At 39.0% G+C, this 17,132-nt stretch overlaps 1 protein-coding gene across 1 annotated transcript; it reads left to right on the forward strand.

Annotated features, from left to right (window-relative positions):
• Positions 1-13,310: 13,310 nt before the first annotated feature.
• On the forward strand, positions 13,311-15,821 carry LOC121985664 (receptor-like serine/threonine-protein kinase At2g45590). The gene has a single exon (XM_042539262.1). The coding sequence runs from the start codon at positions 13,415-13,417 to the stop codon at positions 15,662-15,664; it is 2,250 nt and encodes a 749-aa protein (XP_042395196.1). The 5' UTR covers positions 13,311-13,414; the 3' UTR covers positions 15,665-15,821.
• Positions 15,822-17,132: the final 1,311 nt, after the last annotated feature.

Consider the following 17,132-nt stretch of genomic DNA (forward strand, 5'->3'; position numbering starts at 1 on the left):
TTTTTGCTGGTGTTGCTGAAGAAAATAAAAATTCTTGTTTGGTATCTTGATTCTGCCTGTAGTAATCATATGCGTGGAAAAAATGAGAATTTTTCTGATCTTGATGAATCTTTTCGAAGCACTATGAAGTTTGGTAATAATCAAGTTGTTCTTGTGATGGGTAAAGGTAGTATTCCCATTACTTTGAAAAATGGGAAGAAGAGTTCCATTGGTGGTGTTTATTATGTGCCTAATCTTCATCATAGTTTGTTGAGTCTTGGTCAGTTGCAAGAGAAGAATTATGATCTTAATTTTAGACGTGGTGTTTGTACAATTCGTGATGAACGATTGGGGCTAATAGTTAAGGTAGATATGAACAATTGTCGGTTATTTCCTATTACTCTTAGTTATGATGATTTGTCTTGTTATAGTACTGCTGGCTTCGATGAGACTTGGTTATGACATATGAGATTAGGACACTTTCATTTTGGACGTCTAAAGTTTATTGCTAGAAATAATGTGGTGTCTGGATTACCATTACTTGATTTTACCACTAGACATTGTGAAGCATGTACTTTAGGGAAGAAGCATAGGGATTCCTTTCCAATAGGTAATGCTTGGAGAGCAAGACAACCATTGGAGCTCATACACTCAAATTTGTGTTCAGTTGAGGTTCCTTCTCGTGGAGATAACAAGTTTTTCATTACTTTCATTGATGATTTTAGTCAGAAGACATGGGTGTATTTTTTTGAAATATAAATCTGATGCCTATGAAGTCTTCAAGAGTTTTGAGTCCTATGTTGAGAAGCAAAGCGGTTATATGATTAAGACTTTGAGAACTGACAAAGGCAATGAATATATAGTATGCGATGATTTTTTGGCTAACTATGGAATCAAGCATCAGATGATAGCCAAGTACACTCCTCAACAGAATGGTGTTGTGGAGAGGAAGAATCATACTGTGATAGATATGGTGAGATCTATGATGAAAGCAAAGAGTATGCCAAAGGAGTTTTGGACTGAAGTTGTTTCTTGTGTTGTTCATGTTTTGAATCGGTGTCCATCAAGGAGAATTCGAAAAAACACTCCTTATGAGTTGTGGTCCAGTAAGAAGCCAAATATATGTCATCTTAAGGTATTTGGTTTTGTTGCTTATGCCCATGTCCCAGATGCAATCCGGAATTAGTTGGATAATAAAGCAGAGAAATGCATCTTTATTGGCTATAGTAGTGAAACAAAGGGGTACAAGTTGTTCAATCTAGACACTGGGAAGGTAATCATTAGTAGGGATGTGACTTTTGATGAGCAAGGAGTATGAGATTGGAAAAAAGAAGAGCCTGAGTCACCATAACCACTGGCGCCAATGTATATGGATGGAGTTGATGAGAGAGAGGAGCAAACTCAACAATCATTTCGTGATTCTTCTACTTCTGGTGGTCATCCGCGGAGGAAATCGCAATTATCTATTTGTTTGAATGACTATGTTGTTGGAGATACGATTGACCATCTCACTGACGAAGATGTTGTGAATTTTACTTTGTTTGCAGATTGTGATCTTCTTGACTTTAAAGATGCTTTGTTTGCATGAAGAAATTCATGCCATTGAGAAGAATAACACTTGGGAGCTCACAAAACTTCCAGGTGGGAAGAAGCCCATAGGTGTCAAATGGGTTTATAAGACTAAGTACAAGCCTAGTGGAGAAGTTGATAGATACAAGACAAGGTTGGTAGTGAAAGGCTACAAGCAGAAACCTGGCACTGATTATTTTGAGGTATTTGCTCCTGTTGCTCGTCTGGCTACTATTCGTATGGTGATTTCTCTTGCTGCTCAGAATTGTTGGAATATATTTCAAATAGATGTAAAGTATGCCTTTCTGAATGGAGTATTTGAGGAGGAAGTGTATGTGGAGCAACCTCCTGAATTTCTTTAAAAAGAACAAGAAGATATGGTGTATAGGTTAAAGAGAGCATTGTATGGGTTGAAACAAGCTCCAAGAGCATGGTACACACGCATTGACACCTTCTTTGTTGAAAGTGATTTTCAAAGGTGTCTGTATGAGCATACTTTATATGTGAAGTCCTCTTCAGCTGGTGATGTTCTTATTGTTTGCCTATATGTTGATGATTTGATTTACATTGGGAATAATCAAAAGATGATGGTAGACTTTAGGGAGATAATGATTAGACAGTTTGAGATGATGGATTTGAGTCTCATGTCATATTTTCTTGGGATTGAAGTTACACAATCAGATCGTGGTATCTTTATTTCTCAAAGAAAGTATGCGGGTGATATCTTGAAGAAATTTAAGATGGATAATGCTAATTCGATTATGACTCCTGCTAAAGAAAGGTTGAGGTTGACTAAAGATAGCAATGCTGGTGTTGTGAATTCTACCTATTTTAAGAGCTTGGTCGGGAGTTTAAGGTATTTGACGTCGACAAGGCTTGACATCAATTTTAGTGTTGGACTCATCAACAGATTTAGGGAGAATCCTCGACAGTCACACTTACAGGCAGTCAAGAGGATCTTGAGGTACATTAAAGGCACTCAAGGAGATGATATTTTGTATGCAAAAGGTGAGCCTGTTGAATTTCTTGGATACATTGATAGTGATTGGGCTGGTGATATAGTTGAGAGAAAGATCACTTCTAGATATGCCTTTTTCATTGGTTCTGGTGTGTTTTCCTGGAGTTCAAAGAAATAACCAGTTATTGCTTTGTCAACTGCAGAGGCGGAGTACATTGCGACATCAAACTGTGCTACCCAAGCAGTTTGGTTAAGGAGGATGCTTGGATTTCTTCAACATAAGCAAGATGACTCGGCCATGGTATTTTGCGATAACAAATCAGCTATTGAGTTGACTAAGAATCCAGTTTTTCAAGTACCACTTAATTTGCGACTTGGTTCGTGAGAATGCGATTACAGTTAACTATTGCAAGAGTGAAAATCAAGTGGAAGATATTTTTACCAAGGTATCGAAGATGAAAACGTTTATGAAATTGAAGAAAATGCTTGGCATGGAGAATGTTGTAAACTTAGTTTAAGGGAGGCTATGTTGAAAAAAATAAACTAAGTTTTGGTTTTTTTTTTAGTAATTTCCTATTTTGTTTTAGGTTAACTTTTTATTTAGTTTTTGGTTAAAATAGGTCATATAAATATTTGATGTTGTCGTCATATTTTTAAGAGAGAGGAGAAAAAGATAGCTTTTTTGGCTGGTTCATTTTCTTAGTTTTATAAGTCTTGCAATTGTTTTTTTTGAAAGATATACATCCTTGTTTCCAGTATTCATAATCTATTTTGGTTGCAATTTATCTCTTTCAACGATCGCAATTTTCCATTCTTACTTTTGTTTCATTCTTTTAAATTTGATTTTTTTGGATTATTCTCAGTTGAGTTCTACAAACAGCGAGATTGTCGGCGGACTAGCCTCCTCTTTGTGGACGACGTACACCAAAAGGAGCAACCCCTTTTTTTGGTTTTTGGTTCGGCGGCAGCAAAAGAAAAGAACACTTCTTTTGTTTTTGGGTGTCGACGGAACAGAGAAGGGAGAGGGGATAAAACGTGAGAGAAAGAAAAATTATTTTTCTCAAAACCTCTTCGTGTTAATTCTCCCTTTGTCTATTATATATATATATATATATATATATATATAATCTCCTTATTGGATTTAGACTAAATCTAAAATCGTATTCTTTAGCCCACAATCCATACCAATAGCCTTAAGTTTGGTTCAATACAAAACTAGATTCGGTTCAAGACCAAACCATGTTTAGCTCAAAACTAAATCATCTTGGTTCAAAACCAAGAACCCCTTTTAATTAAACCAAATTAATTTGATTTATAATTAAATCAAAGAGAGTCCAACTTGTATTCAAAAGACATGACTCATCCTCACTTCCATTGCACTATTCTGATTCCATATTAGCCTTTTATCTGTTCCAACCAGACTTAATCTCATTTGATCTAAGAATTCAATTTTCGAACTTATTTCATGTCTCTTAGATAAACTTGTAGTGTGTGTGACTTTATAGATTCCCGGTTATGTTGGCCACAACTTGAGAGAATTTGTGATTGGATCATAACTTGTGATTATATCTACATGTGCAATTATGAACATATTGAAATTTCCCTAGTCGTTGAATTGGTGTATTCAGACATCATCAATTCTATAAGACTAGCAAGGGTTATACTCCTTGGTTCGGCCAAGCAACTATTTCTCACTAGCTGGAGACATTGGGATGTCGAGAGTTAAACGTGGATGCTAGTTATGCTAACTAGTTCATTGGAGTGACTTGCTGTAAATTTCATATGTTTTTCTACATATATGGATATGTCTGTGAAGTCTCTATTGCAAATTGAGTGCAAGTTTCCTTAGACTTGAGGTATACAATCTACCTTGGTCATGGAGACTTATACTTTGACATCTTGAGCAAACATCTTCTTGGAGGTGTCAACCCAAAATAATTGAGTATAAGTTAAAATGCCCAAAGGTGTTTGGATTGCCCATAGAGGATTCACTGCTTCTTGCGAGGAGACGTATACCCTATGACCACTCATTAGGATTATTACTCAAAGTTTCTGGCCAAAACATCATATGTTAAGAGTATGAGACTCTTGTATATATTTACGAGTAATTTGAATTCGCAGAATGAGGAAGTATTACTTGGACTAGATGTGACGTAGTCAGCCTAGTGGGCGCAGACACATAGACCATGTCTTGAACCAAATGGGTATAAGACGAGTGAAAGAACGAGGCACGACTCACTTAACTGTTGAAGGGTTAAGAATTAGTTCTGAGATCAACTATAATTTTTTAATTAATTGGATATCATGATGTACTACTAGGTAGCACTCATGATCGTTTCATAATTAAGTAGTTAATTATGGACAATCAAAATAAACCTAGAACTTATTGGGGCACACGCACTACGAGTCTAAAAGACGTAAAACAAGTTAGAGAATAGGATTCTCAGATATGAAGGATCGTGATGGAGCGATAGCGGAGGGGGGGTGAATATCGCCCGTTAAAAACTTTTTCTTTTCTCGTAAAACAAAATAGAATAAGCAGTGAAAAAAACTAAAGCAATACAGATGACTCAGTTGGTTATTTGGTTCGGAGTTTACGTCGACTCCTACTCCAAGACTCACGATCCTTAATCGCACCGTTTGACAATCCACTGTAACTCTTCTTTCTGAAACTTTCGGAAAGAAGCAATTCGTACAAATGAAAAGATAGTAACACACTACTATCGTTCAGAGAACAAGACAATGCAAGCTTAAATAAAATATACCGACAGAAGAATAAGGATGCAACTTGTTGGCACTTCTTGGAGCAATAGCTTGCTGATGAAGATTAGTAGCAGAGTAGCAGAACGAACAACGGCTTTGCACAGAGATAACTTCAAAAATGATTACCTTGCCTCAGACCTCGAGTCCCCTTTTATAAGCCTTGATCGGACGACTGACAACTCGTTTGGTCGACTAATCCGTTCGGTCGACTAATCCTCCTATCGATCGACTGAACCCCTTTGCTTTCCTTCTTCACTGAGATATGATCTTCATGCATCTATGAACATTTATTGTTCGATCGACCGATCACCAAGTTCAGTCGACCGATCCTTTGAATTATCTTCTTCATTTCGATTTGAATCTTCTTTGTCATTAATGTTGTTATTGTTCGGTCGACTGATCATGCTGTGATACCATGTTTGTGAGCCTGATCTGTTTTTCCATTCTTGCCTGTTAGGTTGACCGAACCTTCATTCGGTTGACCGAACTTTCATTCAGTCGACCAAACTTTCATTCGGTCGACTGATAAAATGCCATGATCAGTCGACTGAACCTCCTGTTCAGTTCACTGAAACCATGGTCAAATGAAGATTTCTGAGTGCTTCATGCGTGGCCACTAATAGAGCCTGATTTTAAATTCTGAGGCAAAAGTTATGACCCTTTGAAATTCAGGGGGTTATATAATTCTACAACACAAAATTAGTTTGATAAAATACTAATATTCTTGTAAAATAGAATTAGCACAGTATAAAATAATGTATTAGTAAGAGAAGACAGTCAGACATGTCTTGATCTCAACTTGGAAACCTCCTTGTTTCTTCAGTTAGATTAGTGACCTGGGGTTTGTTCCTTTTAGGGACATGACCTACTCGTCGCTCTACTCCAGTTGCTTACCTCAACCTACCTGCCAAACATCAGGTCCTCCAGACCTGTTTGAACTTTCTCGCTTAACATCGGATCAACTCACTAGGACTTCCTTTCGATCTTCAGTTCTCCAGACCTCTCAATCTTCCTGCTAAGTGTCAGATCCTCTCGACCCACTTAGGCTTCATACTTGTCTTCCATGATCTGCTAAGATTTTTCCTGTCTACCCGCAATTAGAGCTTTCCCGGTTGAGTAAACAATCTGTACACTTAATCAAAATTCAGGTTTGATTCTGGTGCACCCTGCACTAACAAGATCAAGAGATAAATGTGTGGTTGGACCATACATGAGATATATATGAAAATATTTATTGGAACGGAAGCGTGGACGGACCACATCCTTTATGAAAGAGTTGGGCCCTATTTAGTTTAGCCATAAACCAACTTGATTTAGTTGTGAACCAAACCAAAGGTTAATAGACTAATTTTTGGTTAAGGCATAATGAATTTGATTTGAATTTTCTAATCCAACTCATTAAAGAGGATTATATATTGATATAGTTAAGAGAGAATTAATATATAATTTATTATTGGCTTCATTAAATTTTTTGAAAACCTAAATCCAATACTCCTCTCCTCCTCTCCATCTCTCTGTCGCCGACCACAACAAGAGATCCTTCTCCTCTTGTTGCCGTGAGCCAACCAAAGGAAGGAGGTCTTCCTTTTGCTTCTTCTTCCTCTTTGATCCTTCTCCTTCGCTTGTGGCTAGTACCTTTCAAAGGTGAAACTTGTTCTCTTGGAATTGTCTTGTAGAGCTCAACGTAGATATTGATAGAAGTGAGGTTTGATAATGTTGCAAAAGATTAATGCTCTTCTCATTATAGGTCATCCGTAAGGTATACCTAGAATAATTATTATTAATTTTTATTTTGTTTTATGATCTTATCCGTGCGATTGTATCTTGCATGCGTGTGGTGTGTGTGATATAATAAATTAGCTTATTTATCGTTAAGTCTTCCACTATGCATACTTATGAAACGTGTTTTTAGGACACAACGCATCGGACATATCCTATCATGGTCAAATATCTATCTTGATCGCATCCTCTAGATCACTAAATCATGTTATCGTCGGTCACCTAGAAGCATTCTCTGATTGCTTGGACCACTGAGGACGTCGCTCGCACCTTGCTTCAGTTGCTTGGAAGTTGTCGACTTCGTTAGTCGTAACTTATCCACTAGCCGATCATCTATATCTCATCCGGTTGTCTGAAACCGTCGAGTAGTTTCCTGTAACATAGAATAAATGAGTAAGCATAATAGTATTATGAATAAACTCACTGCTAGGTGTTAGTTTTTAGCTGACTCATTTAGACTTTGTTGTCAATATCTCAACTCCTAGCTGACTTTCTTAGATTTCTAATATCTAATTCCCAACTAGGTCTACCTTGTTTGGTTCTCAATTAAGTCTTCCTTGTCTAGTGTCACTAGAGTTTTTCACTATCTGATTTTCAATTAGGACTTCTGTTGCCTAATTTCACTAGGACTTTGTGATTATTTAGTTTCCAAACAGGACTTCATGACCTTTTTAATGTTAACTATACCTATAAACTTAACAATCGCCGTATCACCAATAACTTAATTTTAAATTTAGTGGTATATCAAAACATAAGTTTCAATATGGTGCTTCCACACCAATAGATTTGGGTTAAAAAAAAAATGGATCCAGAGGCAAAGATAAAGGGCTATAAAAAAGATAACATTGTATTAACTTTGAGTTACATATACACACACGAATTTATTCTAACATTTCTTTCCAAAAATCTAACTTTTTTAAAATAAAAAATAGTTATCTACAAATTGTTACATATCCAACTCCAATCGAGGTCGTCGTCGTTCTCCTCAAGGAATTGCTCCACGAGATTGGCAACGCTATTAGAGTTGGCAAGCTTGGCTTGAGAAGATGGCTTCGTGGCGGGGGCGGCGGCGAACATGTTGCCGTTAGAAACTTGAACAGCAGCACCGGTAGGAAAGGTGACGATGAGATCATTGTTCTCTGTTATAAGATCTGTGGCCTCAATGTCCAAGAGAGACAACGACGATGGAATAAGGGCAGAAGTGGCGATGTTGCCAAGCTCATCATCGGACATAAGATGGGCGGGTACCCTGTCCAAGATTATTGACGACGACGGCGGTTGAGAAAGGGCTTCAGCAGAGGTCGTAGGGACGCCACCATTAGAGACCATAGGAAAAATAGCTGTGGAAGTGGTGGCGTAGTCATCAGAGACCATAGAAGTCGATGCCGCGTAAGGCATGGAGGCGCCTAGATGACCCAGCTCCTCATTGTGCTGTAAAGGCTCAACGACCGACAGTGAGGGATCAGGAAGAACGTAGGGTGAGTACTGTTGAACGTTCTGGCCACTGGCAGCGAGGAGGAGCTGCTGATTATTGTACTGGAGAGGAGAAAAAGCTTTCTGTGAGGGATCAGGAAGAACGTAGGAAGAGTACTGTTGAGTGTTCTGGCCACCGGCGGCGAGGTGGAACTCCTGATTGTGTTGGAAAGGAACGTCATTAACCGCCAAAGAGGAATTAGGAACTAAGCCATTAGAAGTGGCGATGTTGTGGAGGTCATCATCGGACATGAAATCGGTGTTGATAAGGTTCAAGATCTTCGACGATGACGATGGAGAAAGGGCGTCAGAAGAGGCCATAGCGATGCCGGCGCCATCAGAAGTGGTGGCGTAGTCGTCGGAGACGAAAGAAGACAATGCTGCGTGATGATGCTCCTCATTGTGCTGGAAAGGAACGATGGCAGTCGCCAGAGAGGGATCAGGAATAGCATTGGTCGGCGACGGAGTGCGTGAGGGATTTGGACGGTAACCGAACGGTGATCTTCCAGGAGGAACGTCGCAGCCGAGCCTGGCGGCGGCCGCCGCTTGGGTTTCGGGGTTGCCAGTGTACAACTGGGCATTGTCCTTGAACATCTGCTCTGTGGTCAAAAAGACCTCCGGCTGCATGTCAAAGATTATGATCGGCACCGGCGGCGACCAACCAGAGGGTCGTTGCTGGACGGAGGCAACTTCCGACAATTTCAATTTCCTCTTTCGCCCCATCGATGAAACTGATTTTTGATCTGGAAAACGACGATAAATTACAGAGGAAAAGTTCTCTATGTTGTATTTATATATACAACTAATTTAACTGTTAACTACCTTCAATAATTTCGCATGGTTGTTTTTTTTTTAAAAAAAATTACATAAATTTTGAATTATTCTCAATAATTTAATTAATGGTCATAACTAATTTTGAATTAGCAAAAAATATCGGCATTTTTTAACATGATTTTTTTTATCATTGATATTAATTTTATTTTTCTTATTATTTTAAAAGAAACTATTGTTATATTTTATCAATTAGTTTTTTAAATAATTAGTAAAAAAACTTAAGTTTGTTTGTTGTAATTCCGAATTACTCTTAAATTATGAATTTGAATTTTAATCATAACAGAATATTAAATTTACCATATATTTAGATTAATTCGTGATTTCTTTTAAAAAAATATAGATAATATTAAATAATTTATTCATTAAATGTAATAGTAACTATATTTATATTTTAAAATGTTTACGATACCTCTTGGGTGGCAGAAGCAGTCTGTAAGATGCCGAAGATCGCTATTTCTTATTTTGTTATCTTCTCCTTCTAATTTTTTTAAAAAGGTTTACTTAAGCGTCGAAGGGATTTTGCCCATCAAGATTTGTCTTGACTTTTCTTCTAACTTCTGTTTTTAGTCCTTTCAATAGTGAGGCCTTCGCTGAACTACTCGTGTTGCTCAACCTAACAACTACCGATCCCCGACAGAATCGATTAAGACAAAACCAACATAAGCCGACTTGATAGAAACTCACCCGATAGAAGTCGATTGAGACCAAACCAACAAAAGCTGAACAAACAAAAATCCACTGAAGTAGATTTGATGTACGTCCGACCTATCGAAAGAGTTCGACCGTGGATCTATTAAAGGATCAACTCATCCCTGAACTCAGGCCGTATTAGTCGTCAAAAACATTAACAAGATTCATAGACTTCGAAATAAAAACATTATGAAACAAGGAGGTTCGGCTAATTAATTGATAAATTTCCTTTAATAGATGATTGGTCTAAGAACATTGAACTAATCAATCTTTCGCTGTAAGTATTTTTCGAATTTGAGAAATTTTTATAAAACTGAGTCAGACATCTCAAAATTAGTCGGCATAAATTTAATATCAGATATTAATGAAAAAATTAAATTAAAAAAACATTAAAAAGAAAATATCAAAAGCAGACTTGAGATAAATAAAAACACCTTAAAAGACTCACGACGGCTTGAGGCCTCCCATCAAATATAGAAAAAGCTTCAAACCATTATTTGCAGGAGCAGTACAATTTTATTGAAATTATTAAAAAAATATTTTGATATATTTTAAAATTTTAGATAATTTTTTTAAAATGAAAAGAAAACATTGTACTAGTTAAATGAAATTCTCCTCCTTCTTAATTACACAGTAGCATGATTCGTCTTCCTATCTCACAACTCTCAAGCGTAGGACCAAAACCTATCCATGTCACTCTTTGAGATCGTTTATAGCTCCCTTGACCACAGCTCTAAATAAGCGTGTGCATGTTGACCCCACTTAATTAATTATTTTTGACCCTTTTATTCACCAAAAGTAGCCAATTGATCTGCTATGTTTTATTTTTTATTTTGATAGATTATTTTATTTTTGCCTCTATAATTAATTGTCTCTTCAAATGCCACGCGCCCTTCTTCGCAAGCAGTTGACTATACATCGAGTAGTCTTAGAGTCAGATCTGACCGTACCTATAAACATAAAGGTTACAGTGAATGACTAGATGGAAAATAAACTAAAATATTTTAAAATTTAAAATTTTAACCTCAAATTTAAGAAAAAGGAGGAAAATAAAAATTGAGAGAAGGGGTCCAATTTACCAGCTGGCCTACTTAGTCACGTGATGATGCCTCCCGAATCTATGTTCAAATTGGCAATCTATGATCTATCCAACAAAATGCCAAATCTAATCTGAGCAATAATAATAATAATAATAATAATAATAATAATAAATTATTTAAGGTGAAAACATTTTTCACTAAGGATCTATTAATATATTTATTTAATAAATAGGTGCATCTATTTCCGCTAATTATATTTAATCCAAGTTTAGAAAATTAAAACATATATTGAAAATGTAGAATTAATATATTTATATTAAATGTATGTGTTAAAAAAATAGTGGGAAAGAAATATCAAATAATGAAGATAATTTTGTAAAAGAGAAGACAAGTTACCATGGGATGGTTTCGTTATCAATGAGCTCCATTGGCCGCTTGCTCATTGTTTATTCTCTCGTATTCTAAATGTTTTCATGTGCCTTGGCTAATATGTGAACGATGCTCAAAGTAGTCAAGATTCACTTGTACATGACCGCGACAAAAGGATGAAAAAGATAGATTATATTGTAGATCTCACATTACTTTAGACATGAATAGATTTCACACTATAGGCATTTTGTTGGGTCCCATTTGTTTGGAAAACTTCAAAAATGAGTTAGCCCTAGAAACTTCAATTATTGAGGCCTATAATTTCTATTTGTAGTTTTTCTGGGGCAAAACACAATTGAATCTAAGATTCTATTTACCCATTATGTTAATGTTATGTGATTGCCAAGGCCAAATCTTTCTACAACCCCTAGTTTTTTTAAAAACAGTTAAGCCATTTTTTTTTCCCGAGATTGGGTTATAGGATTGAGTAAAAAATAAGTTAAAATAAATAAAATTTTAAGATGATAATGAGTTGTACAGCAGCGGGTGCGTGGAAGAGTAAAACTCTCTCTTTATTTATATATATATATATATATATATATATATATATATATATATATATATATATATATATATATATAGTTCTTCGAATCGATTAGTTATGGAGATGACTGGTATGATTTCATAAAAATTTTCTATTAACTATCAAGATGAATTGGAAAGTACTAGTGGAGACTCATTCAAACTGCTAGCGTTCTCAGAGTTATAGTCCCATCGAAAAAAAATCTTTGCAATGCTTCACAAATAAAATTCAACTTATAACTATTTGATTAATTGCTTAGAAGATCTAACCGTTACATAGTAGTCTCAGGGGCAAAACAATCTATGTTTCGGGACACGACGTGTTAGTAAAGATGGGATGGAGACTTGTGCGATGCATCAACGCTTATAATTTTTCAAAAATTCATGATTATGAATTATCCATCTGAATCAAATTGTATTTTTTAAATCGAACTTCGTAGATCGGATAGGTCACTTTTAAAATTAATCGGATAATAAATATTCTATACTGGATTATTAAAAAAAACAAATAAACAAAGAACAAAGCAATCTATTTGTCAAAAAGTCCCTTTTCTCTAAAAAAAAAATAAAAAAAAAATAATCCTATATTTTTTATCCTAAAATATTCTTATTTTTATACATGTAACACTCCTATCTAAAACAGCTATTTAGTAATTGTTACCAGAATATAACTAGTATTCAAGGACAACTATAATAAATTTAAATAATTTTTATAATATTTAAGTATTTTAATTAAGTTTAATCATTTTAATCAAATTAATAAAAAAAATATATAAAAATCTTCTATATATATAATAGTTTCAGTTTTATTTTAACTTTAAAAATAATTATTATAAAAGAGAAAAAAACATATTATTTGTATTTTTTTTTTTTAAATAAAAGAGATAACTCGATGCATGAAATTTTCCCAAAGAGAGAAATAATGTTTATAAATCTCAGTCACAACTACAACTATTTTTTGACCCATTCATTTGGGCCACCAAATGAGACGGAGAAAGCTTAAGGTTTGAGATAATTAAAAGATAATTAACGTGAGTAGATATTAAAATAACACTCTTCTGATTTTCTACCCAATTATTATTATTATTATTTTTAAAAAATAATTATGATTGATAAGGTAGTATTTAGGTTTCAAACCATTATCATTTTAAAATTAGATTTTTTTAATACTGTCAATTAGCATTAAAGAGACATTAATTTTTTTTTAATAAAAATAGTTATTATTTTTTAATTAGTAGGTAGCGTTGCGAGTGACGAGTGTAGCAGCCGAAGAAGTAACGAAAAGGGGCAGGAATCGGCTGTCTGCAATATACTTCTGATTCCTCCTTTTTCACTTCTATCACTTCATTATTATAATACCTTTCGCAGCGCAGCGTCCATGCCGTCCCGCTTCCCTCCGCCCCCACTGGCCGACGCCGGCGTCGCTCACCATCGCCACGGACACCTCATTACCGTCGCGGCCATCGCAGGCACTGTCGCAGTTCTCTCCGTCCTCTCCGTCGCTCTTTTGGTGCTCCTCTACCGCTGCTTCGGTCGCATCCGAGCCGCTGCAGGAGCGCCCCCCTCCCCCCACCCGCACCCTCCCGGCCCCCTCCGCCGGTTCACCTACTCGCAGCTCCGCGGCGCCACCGGCTCCTTCGATCCCTCGCGCCGCCTCGGGCAGGGCGGCTTCGGCCCCGTCTTCCGCGGCGCCCTCCCGTCCGGGGAGGAAGTCGCCGTCAAGCTCATGGACTCGTGTGGCTCTCTCCAGGGCGAGCGCGAGTTCCACAACGAGCTCGCCCTCGCTGCGAAGATCCTCACTTCTGTTCCGGCCTCCGATGCCGCCGTCGTGCCCGCTGTTGGATACTGCTTCGACGATGTGAACGGCTCGCGGCGGTGGTGGCGGTGGTGGAGGCGGCGGGAAGCGTGGGAGTCGGTGGAGGACGCTGAGGCCGCAGCGGTGGGCGGGGCTTTGCCGAGGCGAAAGCTTTTACTGGTCTACGAACTGATGCACAACGGGAGCCTCCAGGATGCGCTGCTGGATCGCCGCTGCGCGGACCTGTCGGACTGGGACCGGCGGTTCGCGGTGGTGCTCGACGTCGCTCGCGGCCTCCACTTCCTCCACGCTATCTGCGATCCGCCTGTGATGCACGGCGACATCAAGCCCAGCAATATACTCCTCGATTCGCGCCTCTCGGCCAAGATCGCCGATTTTGGCCTCGCACGCCTCAGATCCGCGGTCTCCGCCGAGGAGGAGGTTGCCGTTCGCGTCGATCCCGAAGCGGATGCGACGAACGATTCCAAAATGTCGGAAACGGAGAGGAAAAAGGATTTTCCGCTCGGAAGCGGGGAGGATGACTCATCGATCTTTGCGATTGGAGAGACGGCGGAGAGCGTAACGACCACAGCTACTGGTTTCGAGGAGCAAGTGATGAACGGCGGGGCGAATGGCTATGCTCCGACCGATAGATCGGCGGATGAAGATGAGGGTTTCACGGTGGCATCGCCAGTCACTGCCGCTGATGCAGCCTCGGTTTCTGAAACCGGAACAGGCTTCGATAAGGCGAGCGTGGACAGTGGCTCCCGGAAGGGCTTCAAGAAGAAGGCCGGCGCTTCATCGGGCAAGGACTGGTGGTGGAAACAGGACATGAACGGCGGCGGGCCAAACTCCGAAACCGGGGGCAGCGTGAAGGACTACGTTATGGAATGGATACGATCGGAGATCAAGAAAGAGAGGCCGAAAAGCGATTGGGCGACGGACTCAACGGCAACGGCCGCCGATGAGTGCCTTCCTAAGCCATCGAACACTGGGAGATCGGAGCGGAAGAGGGCGCATCGAAGGTTGGAATGGTGGGCTTCGCTGGACGATGCGACCCTAAGGAAGAAAGAGAAGAACCGGCCTGCGAGGGAGTGGTGGCGCGAGGAGTTCTGCGATGAGCTGACCAAGAAGCAAAAGCGGCGTGCAATCGGCAAGGCCGCGAGCAGCCTCGGCAGATGCGAAGACCAACAATGGTGGCCGAACGACGACGAGTTGGCTTCGCCGTCATCGGGAAGGAGGAAGAGGAGGAGGAAGAAGAGGAGCCGCGGCGGCAGCCGAAGCAACATCGACTGGTGGATAGACCGGATCTCCGGCGAGATGGGGCCGGCGAGAAAGTATAACCGGGACTGTGTCAGCGTGGACATCCCCAAGAGCGGGACGGTGAGCAGCACCCCCAGCATGAGGGGCACCGTCTGCTACGTCGCGCCGGAGTACGGCGGTGGCGGACCACTCTCGGAAAAATGCGACATTTACAGCTTCGGCGTTCTTCTTCTGGTCATCGTTTCAGGGCGGCGGCCGCTGCAGGTGACGGCGTCGCCCATGTCGGAGTTCGAGCGAGCCAACCTCATCTCATGGGCACGCCACCTCGCCCACTTGGGGAGGCTGCTGGATCTTCTGGACCCCTCCCTCCGGTGCGTCGACAGGGAGCAGACCCTTCTCTGCATCACGGTGGCGCTGCTCTGCCTGCAGAGGTCTCCTACTCGTCGGCCCTCAACCAAGGACATACTCGGAATGCTCACTGGTGAGTCGGAGCCTCCACTCCTCCCTCTTGAATTCTCCCCATCGCCGCCGGGAGGTTTCTCCTTCAAGTCCCGCAAGAAGGCTCGGTGAGTTGTCTTACATTCCGGCAAGATCGATCTTTTAGTTAATCTTAGCGGCTACTGCTGTACATTTTACATCGATTTGCAATCGGAGGTAGAAAAAATTGAACGTAAAAATTTCTATTTTGATTGGATAATGATTGATCTACAATTTTTTGTTCTCTGCTCGCAATGAATCAATTCATCAAAGTTTCATCTCTTACAAAGTCATTCTCGTAAAGGTCCCGTATGATTCTGTTAACTGCACTTTGTTTTGTTTATAAACATGCTTTGAGCTGTGGTTTGCTGGGCTACACACTCCGTCTCTTGGTGCATACAACTTTTTTTTTTTCAAAAAGGTGTCACAGATGATTTCTGCTTGCTTTTCCTGCTGAAAGTTCTATGTGTCTTTTGACTTTCTAAACTCTAAAGTGTCTGTGACTTGATTTTATGATTCAATCACTTTTCTGTCCTTGCCAAAAATATGATTTTTTATGATGTGTTTAGGGTAGTTCATTGTTCAGTTCAAATAGCAAAACTGAAGTGAAACAAAATTTGAAGAATCTCAGGTCTAGTAGTATTTTTATTTTCTCTTCTTATAAATAGGTTAGATACGGTTTGGTTTGAAAATATGGAATTTCAATTGGCTATCTTTGAAACCAAGTTCAGTTTGTTTACTAGGAAAAGGGCAAATTTGGTGGTCTTTTTGTTGTTTGAATCAAATGAACACCTTTATGAGTGTGTACAGAGAGCAACAAAATGCTTCAAAAGTATGTGAAACAAATTGAAATTTTGAAGCATGATATCGAAGTGAAACCCAAATTTAGTTTCTTTGGTTTATGGTGGCATGCATCTTAGTAGGCTTGCCTTATTCTTTTTCAAATCTCTTTCTAAAATTTTATAGATACCCTCATCCGTCATTCATATCCCGTGTTGCTTTAAAGGATGTTAGTGTCTATGACCGACAACAATTAGATTTTGTTGATGCTCTAAGTTGACATCCTGAACAGCTATGGATGAGATTACAAGGTTACATCTTTTCATGATTAGTTATCTCAAAATTTCTTCACAAGTTGGTGAATTCCTTTGTTTGAACTCATTAGATATGATGATAACTCGACAAGCCTGTAGAGTATTTGTATAGTTCAGCCAATGGAATTTTACCAAAAGATTTTAACGCAGATATGACTATCTGAAATGTACAAGTTCGATATCATATCTTAGACAAATATCTAGCAGAAAAAGAAGCATCTGTAATCACTTCAGGTTTTCTAGGTGTGTGGCAAATGAGATGTTGCTGAAACTGATGTTTCTCGATAGTTGAATGACCGATAACGAGTTTCACATAGTATATTCTTAGAATTACTTGGCTAGAAACTCTAATTTAGGATTATCTGATTCGGATTTAGGAGACATTGTCGTAGGTGCATTTCGTATCTCCGAGAGAACAAGATACCTATGGAGACAAGAGTTTAGGTAGTGTTAACAGCGAGATGTTT

The sequence above is a fragment of the Zingiber officinale genome, chromosome 5B (genome assembly GCF_018446385.1).
Source record: "Zingiber officinale cultivar Zhangliang chromosome 5B, Zo_v1.1, whole genome shotgun sequence".
In the NCBI taxonomy this organism is placed as follows: domain Eukaryota; kingdom Viridiplantae; phylum Streptophyta; class Magnoliopsida; order Zingiberales; family Zingiberaceae; genus Zingiber; species Zingiber officinale.

Excerpts from the sequence above, each read along its gene's own strand:
- LOC121985664 (XM_042539262.1), top strand. The coding sequence starts at position 13,415 with ATGCCGTCCCGCTTCCCTCCGCCCCCACTGGCCGACGCCGGCGTCGCT.